The sequence below is a fragment of the Magnolia sinica genome, chromosome 7, assembly GCF_029962835.1.
Source record: "Magnolia sinica isolate HGM2019 chromosome 7, MsV1, whole genome shotgun sequence".
Lineage (NCBI taxonomy): Eukaryota > Viridiplantae > Streptophyta > Magnoliopsida > Magnoliales > Magnoliaceae > Magnolia > Magnolia sinica.
In genome coordinates, this window is record NC_080579.1 from 16,378,749 (window position 1) to 16,391,967 (window position 13,219).

The 13,219-nt window shown below is 39.5% G+C and overlaps 1 protein-coding gene across 2 annotated transcripts; it reads right to left on the bottom strand.

Moving 5' to 3' along the window:
* Positions 1–10,639: 10,639 nt before the first annotated feature.
* LOC131251997 (uncharacterized) lies at positions 10,640–12,516 on the bottom strand. 2 transcript variants are annotated; one of them, XR_009174089.1, is made up of 2 exons: positions 12,324–12,516; positions 10,640–10,786 (listed from the first exon to the last, which is right to left on the bottom strand). XR_009174089.1 is itself a non-coding variant. In XM_058252961.1 (2 exons), the coding sequence occupies exon 1, from the start codon at positions 11,527–11,529 to the stop codon at positions 10,987–10,989; it is 543 nt and encodes a 180-aa protein (XP_058108944.1). In that variant the 5' UTR covers positions 11,530–11,558; the 3' UTR covers positions 10,640–10,786; positions 10,863–10,986. The 2 variants fall into 2 exon arrangements, 1 of the variants encoding a protein (XP_058108944.1); XM_058252961.1 differs by lacking the exon at positions 12,324–12,516 and adding an exon at positions 10,863–11,558.
* Between the last annotated feature and the right edge of the window lie 703 nt (positions 12,517–13,219).

Genomic DNA, 13,219 nt, shown 5'->3' on the forward strand with positions numbered 1-13,219 from the left:
ATAACATAAACCGAAACCTAAACTTATACCTTAACCTAAACCTATAACCTATAACCTAAACATAAACTTAAAACCTAAATGTATTTTCAAATCCCTAAACCTAAACCTACACCTAATCCTAATCTCAACTTCCTAACCTAAACCTAAACCTAAACTTGAAAACTCAAACCTAAACCCGAACCCGAACCCGAACCCGAACCCGATTTCCTAAACCTAAACCTTAACCTATTCTCAATTCCCTAAACCTATAGCTTATAACCTAAACTTAAACCTAAACCTTAACCTAAACCTATAACCTATAGCATAAGCCTAAACCTAAACCTAAACCTGTAACCTATAACCTAAACCTAAACCCAAAACCTAAATGTATTATCAAATCCTTAAACCTTAACCTAAACCTTAACCCAAAGCTATAACCTATAGCCTTAACCTAAACCTGTAACCTATAACCTAAATATAAACCTAAAACCTAAATGTATTCTCAAATCTCTAAACCTAAACCTACACCTAATCCTAATCTCAACTCCCTAACCTAAACCTAAACCTAAACTTGAAAACTCAAACCTAAACCCGATCCTGAACCCGATTTCCTCAACCTAAACCTTAGCCTATTCTCAATTCCCTAAACCCATTGCTTATAACCTAAACCTATACCTTAACCTAAACCTATAACCTTTAACCTAAACATAAACCTAAAACCTAAATGTATTCTCAAATCCCTAAACCTAAACATACACCTAATCCTAATCTCAACTCCCTAACTTAAACCAAACTTAAATTTGAAAACTCAAACCTAAACCCGATCCCGAACCCAAACCCGATTTCCTAAACCTAAACCTTAATGTATTTTCAAATCCCTGAACCTAAACCTACACCCAATCCTAATCTCAACTCCCTAACCTAAGCCTAAACCTAAACTTGAAAACCAAAACCTAAACCCCATCCCGAACCCGAACCTGATTTCCTAAACCTAAACCTAAACCTTAACCTAAATGTATTCTCGAATCCCTAAACCTAAACCTACACCTAATCCTAATCTCAACTCCCTAACCTAAACCTAAGCCTAAACTTGAAAACACAAACCTAAACCCGATTTTCTAAACCTAAACCTTAACCTATTCTCAATTCCTTAGACCTTTATCTTGTAACCTAAACCTAAGCCTAAAGCTATACCTAAACCTGTAACTTATAACTTAAACCTAAACTTAAAACCTATTGCTTATAAGCTAAACCTAAACCTAAACCTAAACCTTAACCTAAACCTACACTTAATCTTAATCTCAACTCCCTAATTCAAACCTAAACCCGATCCCGAACCCGAACCCGATTTCCTAAACCTAAACGTTAACCTATAACCTAACATAAACCTAAACCTATTACCTGCACTTATAACCTAAACCTATAACCTAAACATAAGCCTAAAACCTAAACCTAAACCAAAAATCGAAATGTATTTTCAAATCCTTGAACCTAAACCTATACCTAATTCTAATCTCAACTTCCTTACCTAAACTTAAACCCGATCCCGAACTCGGACCCGATTTCCTAAACCTAAACCTTAACCTATTCTCAATTCCTTAAAGCTATAACCTATATACAACCTATAACTAAAACCTAAACCTTAACCTAAACCTATAACCTAAGCCTAAACCTAAACCTAAACCTAAACCAAAACCTATAACCTAAACCTTAACTTATAACCTATAACCTATAACCTAAACCAAAACCTGTAACCTAAACCATAACTTATAACCTATAACCTATAACCTAAACTTATAACCTAAAACCTAATTGTAAACCTAAACCTAAAACCTAACACCTAAAACCTAAACCTAAACCTATTTTAATGCTCAGTTTTATTTTTAAAAAGTACTCACTTTTTTGGAAGAAGTTTATACAATTCTTCATGATTCTGAATTATAATGTTTTGTTGGTTTAATTTTTTTTTTTTCAGGTGAAAGACAGAAATTGTTGCTGATTTTTTTTCTTTTTTTTTTTATTTATAATGTTAAACTTATATGTATTTATGTGTGGATGAATGTAATGTGGATAAGATTGCTTGTGTTTGGATGGATGTAGTTTATGTTTGGATGAATGTAGTTTATGTTGGATTTACGTAGTTTGGGTTTAGATGGATGTAGTTTATATTGGATTTACATAGTTTAGGTTTAAATGAATGTGAATGTGAATATGATGAAATATATTATATAACAGGTGTATATTAGGAAGAATATGATGATGTAACAGGTATATATTGACCCTCTTATATAAGGGACGGTCCATGACAGTCCTTTTTAAGGACGGTCCATGACCGTCCTTTTAAAGGATGGTCTGCGGTCCGACGGCCCATAAGAGACGGACGATGACAGTCCTTTTTAAGGACGGTCATGGACCGTCCTTAAAAAGGACGGTCTATGGCCGTCCTTTAAAGGCTCATAGAGACGGTCTACGACAGTCTTTTTTAAGGACGGTCCATGACTGTCCTTTTAAAGGACGGTCGATGGCCGTCCTTTAAACGCTCATAAGAGACTGTCCGAGACCGTCCTTTTTAAGGACGGTTTACAACCGTCCTTTTTTAGGACGGTCCATGACCGTCCTTTTTTTGTAAAAAAAAAATGACGGTTTTCGACCGTCCTTTAAGTAATACGACACGTCAAAATTTGATGGCCCTTGTGACGGTCCATGACCGTCCTTTTTGGTCATTTGAGACAGTTTTGGACCGTCCTTTTTTCGCAGTTTTGGCATAGTGAATCGGTAATTCCTTGATAAAATTTAGAGTGTCTGACATTGAGTGGATTATTGGGGTGCCATGTGGCACAGTGATTATTCCATATAAGGATGCGAACAGGTCCAAGTACAAGGATGAGAAGACTGTTTTTATTTGTGGCGAACTTAAAGCATTGGGTCATAGGTGATAACTATTTGGAGTCAGCAAGGATGCTTCCGGTTTACAGGTTCCTCCACCTTGTCTTCACGTACAATTTTTATCCTAGATCAAGAAATCATACACAAGTAACACAGTATATGTTGGAGGTTTTGTATTTACTGGGTATGGGTGTGAAGGTTTGCTACCCATCTATTGTAATGCGCCACATCTTAAATGCCGCCACCACCAAAACCAATCTCTCCTTACCCTTCGGAAGGTTGATTTGTAAGATGGCCAAAGACTGTGGGTTTAGTTTCATCCTCAATGCGAGGCTTGAACCACAAAATTTCATTGACACCAATACTATTAAAAGAATGAAATTGAATCAGTGAGAAGAGGTTGAAAGAGGAGAAGAATCTGAGGAAGAAGAAGAAGAGGAGGGAGAAGAAGAGGAGGAGAAGGAAGATAATGATAAAGACATCGATGAAGATTTTGTGGCCCCCCCGCTTATACATGAGCGCTTCAGTCGGGTGGAAGAGGAACTGGCCTCTATTCGGTCTGAAATAACTGATATGAGGGCTGAAATGAAGACCTGAAGGACCGAATAGGAGCAATGGAATGAGAAGATCTTTCGTACCCGGAAGGATTTGTTATGTTGTGTTCAAAAGGATGGAGCAACGCCGCATCCGACTGATTCACAAACTGGATGATTGAGATCCGTGATCCAGTAGACCAGTCCTTGAGATCCTTGAAGAAGCTAGGAGCTAAAGAGCATACAGATCCATCAACATCTATTTTGTTTTGTTTGTTTGGAGCTGCGTTAGTGATTGTGGAACACTAGTTTTTTGTTTTGTTTGTTTGGATTTGAGTTTTTCCTCACTGGTTATTTTTGTTTTATTTATCAGATCTGGTGAACAAAATGAGTTTTATCTTTCCTTTTATTTATTTGTGAGTTTTATGTTTATTTTAGTAACAATAGACTCAAACACTTCACAATAATGCGTATGTTAGTGCACGCTGCCAAATTCACAACAAATAAAAGGAGCCCATCATTATGATAAGGTTTTCCTAGGCAAGATCAAATCTCGCAGCAAGAACAAAAATTGCGAAGGTTTGATCTACTTTAAATGGGATCTTCCTCATAGTGGAATGAAGTACGGATTTTTGCAAAATTCAAATGCCCACCCTTTATTACCTTTCTTCAAATCCACTCTTATGATCTTATCTACTCACCATAAAAAGTAAGAAAGCCCATCCCCATGTAAATGAAAGATTGAAATTTAAAGGAAATCCCCTCCCAATCTAAATTTGTCAGCATACATGGGTTGATTTTCATGGGGTTTGAATGACTGATTTTGGGTGTGACCTGTGTGTGGATGGATAAAGGTCAATAGTGTCAGAGGGCATTTCAATTAAATCTCAATTCCAAGAAAGTGGTATTATATTACTTCGGTGGGGTTGATTTTTCAGTCATCTAGCAAGTCCACGATCGCAAAATCGTCTACCGGAACCCGTCCCTGGATGAGAAATATAGATTAGCATGAACAAGAAAAGGATTCCTAGCTCAAAGCTTTAGTTCAGATGCAAGATCCATGTAAAAAGGGCACTCCCTTTTAAAAACTTTCCATGATAGACACTACTAGTGGGAAGAAATCTGTGTCTCTCTTCTTACTTATTTTCTAAATACTTCATTCACTTCACGGTCAATTTCAATCACTTCACGCACAATTTCATTCACGTCGCATTCAATTTCAATCACTTCACGGTCAATTCCCTTCAATTCATGGTCAATTCCATCATTTCATGGTCAATTCAATGCATTTCACAGTCATTTTCCTTCAATTCACAGTCAACTCAATGCATTTCACGGTCAATTCAATGTCAATTCAATGCATTTCACGGTCAATTCCGTTCACTTCACAGTCATTTCCATTCATTTCATGGTCAATTTTTCCAATTCTGCTTCATTTCATGGTCAATTCCACCGATTCCTCTTCACTTCACGGTTTGTGGTTTCTCCTTGTGACCCAAGTTCTTCGATCTGCAGATGATGGCCCACCTTGTCAACTTCACTTCTTGTACTAGGCAACAATTGTGATCCTTTCCCATTTGATCTATTGAATGTCACACTCTCTCGTCCATTAACATCTCCTGCACCCCCATCTGTATGTAAACTGGGCTCCTTGCTAGGCAGATGGTGGCCCACCTCCTCCACTAGGAATCCTTCACCAGAACATGATGACGGCCCTTTATCTGTGAATCCATGTAGTAACATACCCTCCAGTACATTACCATTTCCTTCTGCCCCTTTAAGTAAATCAGGACTCTTGATTAGTGGATGGTGGCCCACCTCTACTTCAAATACTTTTCCAGATGATGATAGCAATCCGTTCTCTATCGACCCATGGAATAACATACCCTCTAAATCACTACTGTCTCCTTCTCCCCCTTCATACAAATAGAGATTCTCAATTAGAAGATGGTGGCCCACATCCTCCACTTCAGATCCTCCACCAGAGGATGAAACTGACCCTTTCTCTGTTGACTCATCAAATGACACATCCTCTTGTCTGTCATGATCTCCTCCCCCTTCATGCAGATTAAGCCTTTCGATCGGTGGATGGTGGTCCCCTCTACTTCGAATCCTTCACCTGATGATGACAGAGGCCATTTCTCTATTAACCGATACAATATCACATCCTCCAGTCCATTATCATATCCTTCGTCGAGCCCCTCGACAGTAGAAGGCAACTAGTGGTAGAGTGACAATATACAAAAGTTAATAAATAGAAATAGTTATGGTTCAAAGCTTGGCAAGGTACTAGAAATGATGAAATTTTTGAACAATATAGAAATGCCAAAAATATTGCTAAGAAAGTGGTGAGGCTGAAAGTTAAGACTTTTTGAGGATCTTTATAATAGACCGGGGACAATAAAGGGTGAAAATGATGTCTCCAAATTGGCAAAAATTTGAGAGAAGAATGGTAGGGACGTAGATCATGTTAGATACATTAAGAGCAATAACCAGAGGGTACTTGTAAAGGACAACGAGATCTAATAAGTGTGGATAAGTAATTTGAATGGAAATAAGAAGCTCAAGTGGGCCACATGATGGAAAATAGTGGAGATTGAATGCCTACCATAGAAAATAGTTGGGGTTGATTGGGGTCTGATTCGGTTGACCCCATCTCGCTGTACAGTTACCCAGTCAACCAAGTTAGGACCCGGTCGACCCCATTTGTGTGTTGTAGGCATATGGGGCTGACCGGGTCACAACCCGGTCGACCGGGTAAGTGTACAGCGAGTTGGGGTCAACCAGGTCAGACCCGGTCGACCCCGACTGTTTTCTATTATGCAGTCATTCAATCTCCATTGTTTTCTATTATGTGGCCCACTTGAGCTTTGGATCTACTTCATTTTTTGGTCCATGATCTTAAATCATTTAAACAGATGAATGAACAACATGGATATATGAAATGCATGGAATTGACGGTGAAGTGAAGGGAATTGACCGTTAAATGCATTGAAATGAGCGTGAAGTGAAGGGAATTGATCGTGAAATGCATTGAATTGACCGTGAAATGCATGGAATTGACCGTGAAGTGAAGTGGAATCGGCGGAAATGACCGTGAAATGAATGGAAATGAGCGTGAAGTGAAGGGAATTGACCTTGAAATGCATTGAATTAACCATGAAGTGAAAGGATTTGATCACGAAATGCATGGATTTGACTGTGAAGTGAAACGGAATCGGCGGAATTGACCGCGAAATGAATGGAAATGAGCGTGAAGTGAAGGGAATTGACCGTGAAATGAATGGAATTGGCCGTGAAGTGAAGCGGAATCGTCAGAATTGACCATGAATGAATGGAAATGACCGTGAAATGAATGGAAATGACTGCAAAATGAATGGAAATGAGAGTGAAGTAAAGGGAATTGACCATAAAATGCATTCAATAGACCGTGAAGTGAAGCAAAATGACCGTAAAATGCATGGAATTGATTCCTTAACCACTTTACTATAACATTCTGTAGCTAAGCTTAGATTCTTTTAGTTAGCTTTTGGAATGGGGCCAGAATGGTGAAAGTCTATTCCACATGACCAATTGTAGCCAAGTTAAACCACAACATTTTATAGCTAAGTTAAAGAAGTCTATTATTTTAGCTAAGCATCCAAAATAGCTCACAAGAACCATCTATTCCACATGACCCTACCTATATATTTATCCAAGTCATTGATACGGTGGAAACCACCATGAATGTGTCATGTCTGAGAAATCTCCCCAATTGGTCAACTCTAACCTCATTGTTGTGTTAGTATAAAACACCATGGTTAAGAATGATTTGGTGGCTAAGATCTTATAATTTAGGAGATTTAGAGGCATGATCCATCCATGGTGAGAACATTCACATCAATGGCTTGGATAAACCAACCATGGCCCCCACTTCTACAATCTCGGTGAAGAATTTTATCATTCACTGTTCACTCCCCAAGTATAGGGTTGTGATGTAGTAATAAACTCGGTAAGACCGAGGTCGAATCCACAGGGATTGATACCTGTACGTTATCTGAAACCGAGTAGAACTAGAACTAGACTAAGATGTAATCTAAACCAAATAGAATTTAAAGGATTAATTGTGGAATAATTATCTAAAACTTTAAGAAATTCAGAGGAAGGAAACTAGGAATTCAGAGGATCCACTTGTAGAGATCAGGGAGATCTTATGCCTGCATCAGGGATTATGGAATTCAAACTTATTTGATTTGGTTTTCAAGAGATGAGAGGTATATGAATTAGAATGGATTCCATCATCTAACCATGCCCAAGAGACAAAGCAAACAACAGGATTAAATTAATTACCAACCAATCAACAATGTATGAAGATCAGGAAAGTACTGTCATCCTACCATGCCCATGGAGCAATGATGAACAACGGGGCTTCCTGACTCCATAAACGTAAAAAGAGGAAAGAAATATTCAAAGCCATTGCAAACCCATTGTAATTTCAGTCACAATAGACCATTAAGGACTAATAAAAATATTCCTTATAATAATCATCAAAGAACAAATTCAGTTCATGCATTCACATTAAAAGCATAAAGTAGTCTCCCATCTCGCTACAGGCTTCACCTCTTAGCCCTAGCTAAGTGGTTTAGCCACACATAGGCATGATGTGGCTGAACTTAAAAATAAAAAGAAATATAAAGGAAAAGAAGAAAACCAGGCTCAAGTCCCCGCTGCCTCCTCAGCTCCCCTCCGTTTCTCTTTCACTCTTCCTGACGTGCAGCAGCAGCCACGCCACTACAGCAGAAAAACCACCTTTTCACGTTCCTTCCTTTCTTCCTTATCAGCCACACAGCCTCTCTTCCTCCCAGTCTTCTCCATTCTTTCCTTTCGACCCCCAGCAGCAACCCACGTCCCTCTGTTTTATAGCTCCAGGGGCGGTGGAGAGCTGTAGTCCACAGACGAGTCGCATAACCGATTTCCTTTACGTAGCGTGCGAAACAGGGCCGGTTCCGTGTTCGACGCTGGTGATGATGGGCCCCATTTATAGTTTTTATTTCAAAAATCAGAGCCGTTTAATGTATTTGTAGGACCGATTTAGGCCATGAGCCAAAATCTGGAATGAATCCAAATCTTAGGTGGACCGCAATATCAATCAATGTGGTGTCTTTTCCTCCCTTCTTCTGATCTCGTTCTTGTGTATGGTTGCACAAGAACAACATGGTTCTTATTGAAATCATTCCTTGGACCCAATGGTCGGTCTGGATCACCCATCCGACCGTGATCATGGTCACAGAACGCCTCACGGAAGTCGGGAGCGTCCGGACGTATGTTTTGGAAAGTTATTGCGCTGGGACGCTCAGTGGGGTCCATACTCAGATTCAAATGAAAAATCCAGGCCGTCCACTAGATTGCTCTCGGAATTTCGGTCGGGAACAGAAGGTTTTTGGCCGTCCGTTGATGTGGCCTGCTGCGTTATCACCTGACCGTTCGCGCCTCGTCCGAACGGTTGAAATCTACTCCGTACTCCTTCTAGGAAAAATTCCACCTAGGTGTGAGTCACGCCCTCCCTCTGGACTCGGTGGACGGTTCAGATGGATGATTTGGATGCTGAATGGGCCCCACTGCACGAAACCGGTGGGTCTCGTGCGTCCGTGCTTGAGAAGGAGAAGGAGACGGGTCTCCCGTGTTGACCGGGCGACCTTGGTCCGGTGCACAGCAGGCGTACGCCTGCTGTGTACACCGGCCATGTAAAATGGTCCTCACCTTGATGTTTTAATGAAATCTGCTCCGCCCATCTGACTTCTCATCTAATTTAAGGAGATGAGACCAAAATCAAGCCATATCCAGAGACCAGGTGGGCCCCAAATCGCTGTTCTATGGGCTGATCTAACTGTTGGGCTACTTCCATAGTGATCTGAGGGCTAAAATTTAACATGTACGGTTAATTTATGGCCCTCAGGCTATGCATGCAGTTTTGAGCCAATCAGATGGTGGGAACCCTATGATTTTGCATTCTGGACACTTTTCGGGCCACCTGAGCTTCAATTTCTCGATTTTCTTGGATCCCTGACATGCAAATCTGTCGATCTTGGTCTCCTAGGGTCCGTCCCTTGCCTTGGTGACTTCAGACTGTTGAATCCATGCTTTTAGTACCCTTTCCTAGTCCAGGCTCGTGAATACGCCCTGCATCACAAACACGATTAAATCAGGCCATTAAGCGGTATCATGCTTGTAAATCTATGTAGCAACTGGGTCTGATATGCAATATTTGACCCTCAACACACCACAACGACCGTGAAATGCATGGAATTGACCGTGAAGTGAAGGGACTTGACTGTGAAATGAGTGGAATTGACTGTAAAGTGAAGGGAAAAGACTGTGAAATGAATGGAAATGACCGTGAAGTGAAGGGAAATGACTGTGAAATGTGTGGAATTGAGCATGAAGTGAAGGGAATTGATCATGAAATGAGTGGAATTGAACATGAAGTGAAGCGAATTGATCGTAACATACATGGAAATGACCGTGAAGTGAAGCGAATTGACTGTTAAATGCATCGAATTGATCATGACATAAAGGGAATTGAGAGGGGAGTAAATGAAATTATATAATACACAAACAAATCATAATTCAGACTGAAATCACTAGTATGAACACATCATTTACTACAAAATTATAACAATATATACAAGGCATTGTTTACATCATTTAACCTTGAATGTTTTACAAGACATCATTTACAACAATTTACAACTCCCACAAAATTTACATCATGCGTAAGACAACTATATCATATTTTGTGGTCACTCAGGCAGTTATAGGCTATAGAGTTCCTAAAGTTGGGAGTGAATTGCTGCAAGTTTCTCCCTGACAAAATTTCATCACTGCACAAAATGTCCATATATTTCATGACAAAAATGCCACAATCATATCCGTTTGACTGCTTTGGTACATAAGTATCTTCTCTGACCATCCAAGACTTCCCATCCAACGCAGACATATCTCCTGCGGCATGGAATAATATAGGCAAGGCCTCCTTCATCAGCTCGATATATTGCCTATGTTGACTAAGTGCCCTTGAATATAAACTCTCAAGTATAACAATTTCTCGATCTCGAGGGTGGATGACCATTAGGTACTAATGAGTGTTGGCGTAGTTGACTGGTATGTATACTTGTCCATGTTTGATAAGAAAAGATATCATTATAGACATCATAAAAATGGGTACACATAGCGTTAATAACTTGTAACGACACCATTACCTGTTCATACTGCCACATGGCCTTCTGCCCTTCACGATGTTTAACAATACCGTATACTGTGAGTTTCTCCACTTCTACAAGTGAACGCATATTATCACCTCCAATGTCCCGATACATTCTCAATGCTGACATGGAAATGTCGATACATGGCTATTACAAATAACATACCGAACATATATCATATAATGAAATAACATAATAACCACGATCCAATTCATACAGTCACCAGAAAAAATGTGGGGTAGAACTTGCAGTCCTTTGTATATATAGTAGGAAATGAAGTGTGCCTTCTTTCCAGGAAATCAACGTACTTGTCAATAGCCTAATCAATAAATATGACGAATTAAGCTCTAGTCTAATATAATTGTTGAATAACCATAGATGTATGTGTGTGAATTACTTACCACGCTATCAACCCATGCATTTTTCTCCCATATGGTCGTGAACCAAACAAATTCTGTCGTTTCTTTGTTTGCGTTTGCCCAACTATCCAATTCATGCAGTTTCTCCTCCGATATTACCCTAAATGGATCAATCTTGGCTTGGAAGGGTATCGGAGAAGTACACAATTCTTTCAGTTTCTCAGTGTCGGCGGCGTTGCTTGGAGTTGTTTGCATGACAGAGATGGAAGTGAATGGAGAATGCTTGTATACAGATGGCTTCACCACCCTCTTAGTTCTCGTCTTATATATTGCAATGGAAGGCACTAATTTGTCACATATATCAACGTCTAAGGCATCCAAGTGTTGAACATCCATATCTCTGTTCCCCTGATCCCTACATTCCAATTCCTCATCCTCCTTCTCAAACTCTTCCTTCTCTTTCTCTAATTCCTCCTTCCAAAACTGCATCTTCTCTAAAAGAAATGCCTCCATCTGTTTATTCAACTCCATCTTACCCTCCTCCAACTCTTCTTTCTCCTTCTTCAATACCTCATTTTTTTATCCTCAATTCTTCCTTCTCCCTCAATAGCATTTTCCTCTCCATCTTCAAAACTGCCCTCTCATTCAACTTTTTCTTCTCTAACCTCAAGGCTTTAATCACTTTTGGCATTAGTTCCACCTCCTTGCATACTACTTCTCTCTCTCTCTATCGATTCTTCTCTCTTTTAGCGTGCGTTCTTGCCACTTCAACTCTTCCCTATCTCTCTCTAACTAAATCCTCTCCGCCTCCAGCTTCTCCCTATCCTCCCTCGACTCCGCATTCAGTTGCAATTTCACTCCCTCTTCGTCTCCCTCATCGACACTCTCTTCCTCTCCCCCTTCTTCTCCCTTTCCCTCATCACCACTCTCTTCCTCTCCCCCTTCTTCTCCCTCTCCCTCATCCCCACTCTCTTGCTCTCCCCCTTCTCTCTCTCCCTGTCCCGATCTCCCTTCCATATCTTCATCATCTTCATCTTTAATGCCCTATAAAATGAAGCAGTGTATGTATCAATTATATAACATGTCAAAGAAAATATAACATATCAACATAAAAGAATACTTTTCTGACATCTTACAGTAAATCTATAACAGAACAAGTGAACGGCCTCCGTCTCCAGCTCCTTAATGGTAGGCTCTAAGATAAGAACTATCTCAGTCTGTAAGAGAACATCTTCATTTTCATATACAGAAATATAAATATATATATATATATATATATGTATATTTCAATAAGTGATTACTTAGCTTCATAGAAATTGACTTACATCTTCACTCTCTAGTATTTGATGAATCTTCTTATACCTCCAACCCTTCCATCCTCGATATTGTTTGAATCTTGGAATTTGAGAAGGAACGTATGAAATGATACATTGTCGGAGAGCCGGTACTCTCTCAAGGGCCTATATCTGTTACAATGAAATGACAAGATGATGTTAAATATATATAGTTTCATATAAACTATAAATTAAAATAGACAATGAAATAATCCTTACTTGTAGGGAAAATATGTAACCGGTGACATTGTCATAAAGTCCATGGATGCCATCAAGGCACTATCGATCCCTTCAGTTATCGTCTGGAAGGGCACACTACCCCAAGGGTAGATATTAAAGTCTTCCAATGAGTCAACAAGATCAATAAAGTTTATACAACACATAGTTGGTTCCCCTAATAAACCACTTTACACATATTAGGGCTACCTTCATGACATCTTCGTGCTTTTTATTATCAACTATCCTATTGAACACTTCCTGTACATGTTTCTTTAGGATAGGATATTCATTGAAGTATTTTTCTCTTATTGACTTCTTCAAACAAGGGATATTAGGTATGGAGAGGTTACCAGTCTTCATCCCTGTTATTAAGGTGAAGTCTATCTTGGAAAACTTTACACGGTTCCCCTACATCTCGAATACAAGATTGCCTATATATCTCTCAATAAGTGAGTGAAAATGGCTCCTATAAACCTAAATGATGGAATGTGTAATAAAAATGAGAATGGGGTCTGCCTAAATATATTTATTCTAGTGTTATTCTTCTCTAACCCACTCTTGACGCTATCAAACCACCATGTCAAAGAACATTTACATGATAGGGTGGGGGCCGACTCGCCAAATCCCTTATGCAAGGGTTTGTTATCTGCAAAGATGAATGAGAAATT

What these genes read in the sequence shown, in the direction of transcription:
- LOC131251997 (XM_058252961.1), bottom strand. Translation starts at nt 11,529, where the DNA reads ATGGAGTTGAATAAACAGATGGAGGCATTTCTTTTAGAGAAGATGCAG.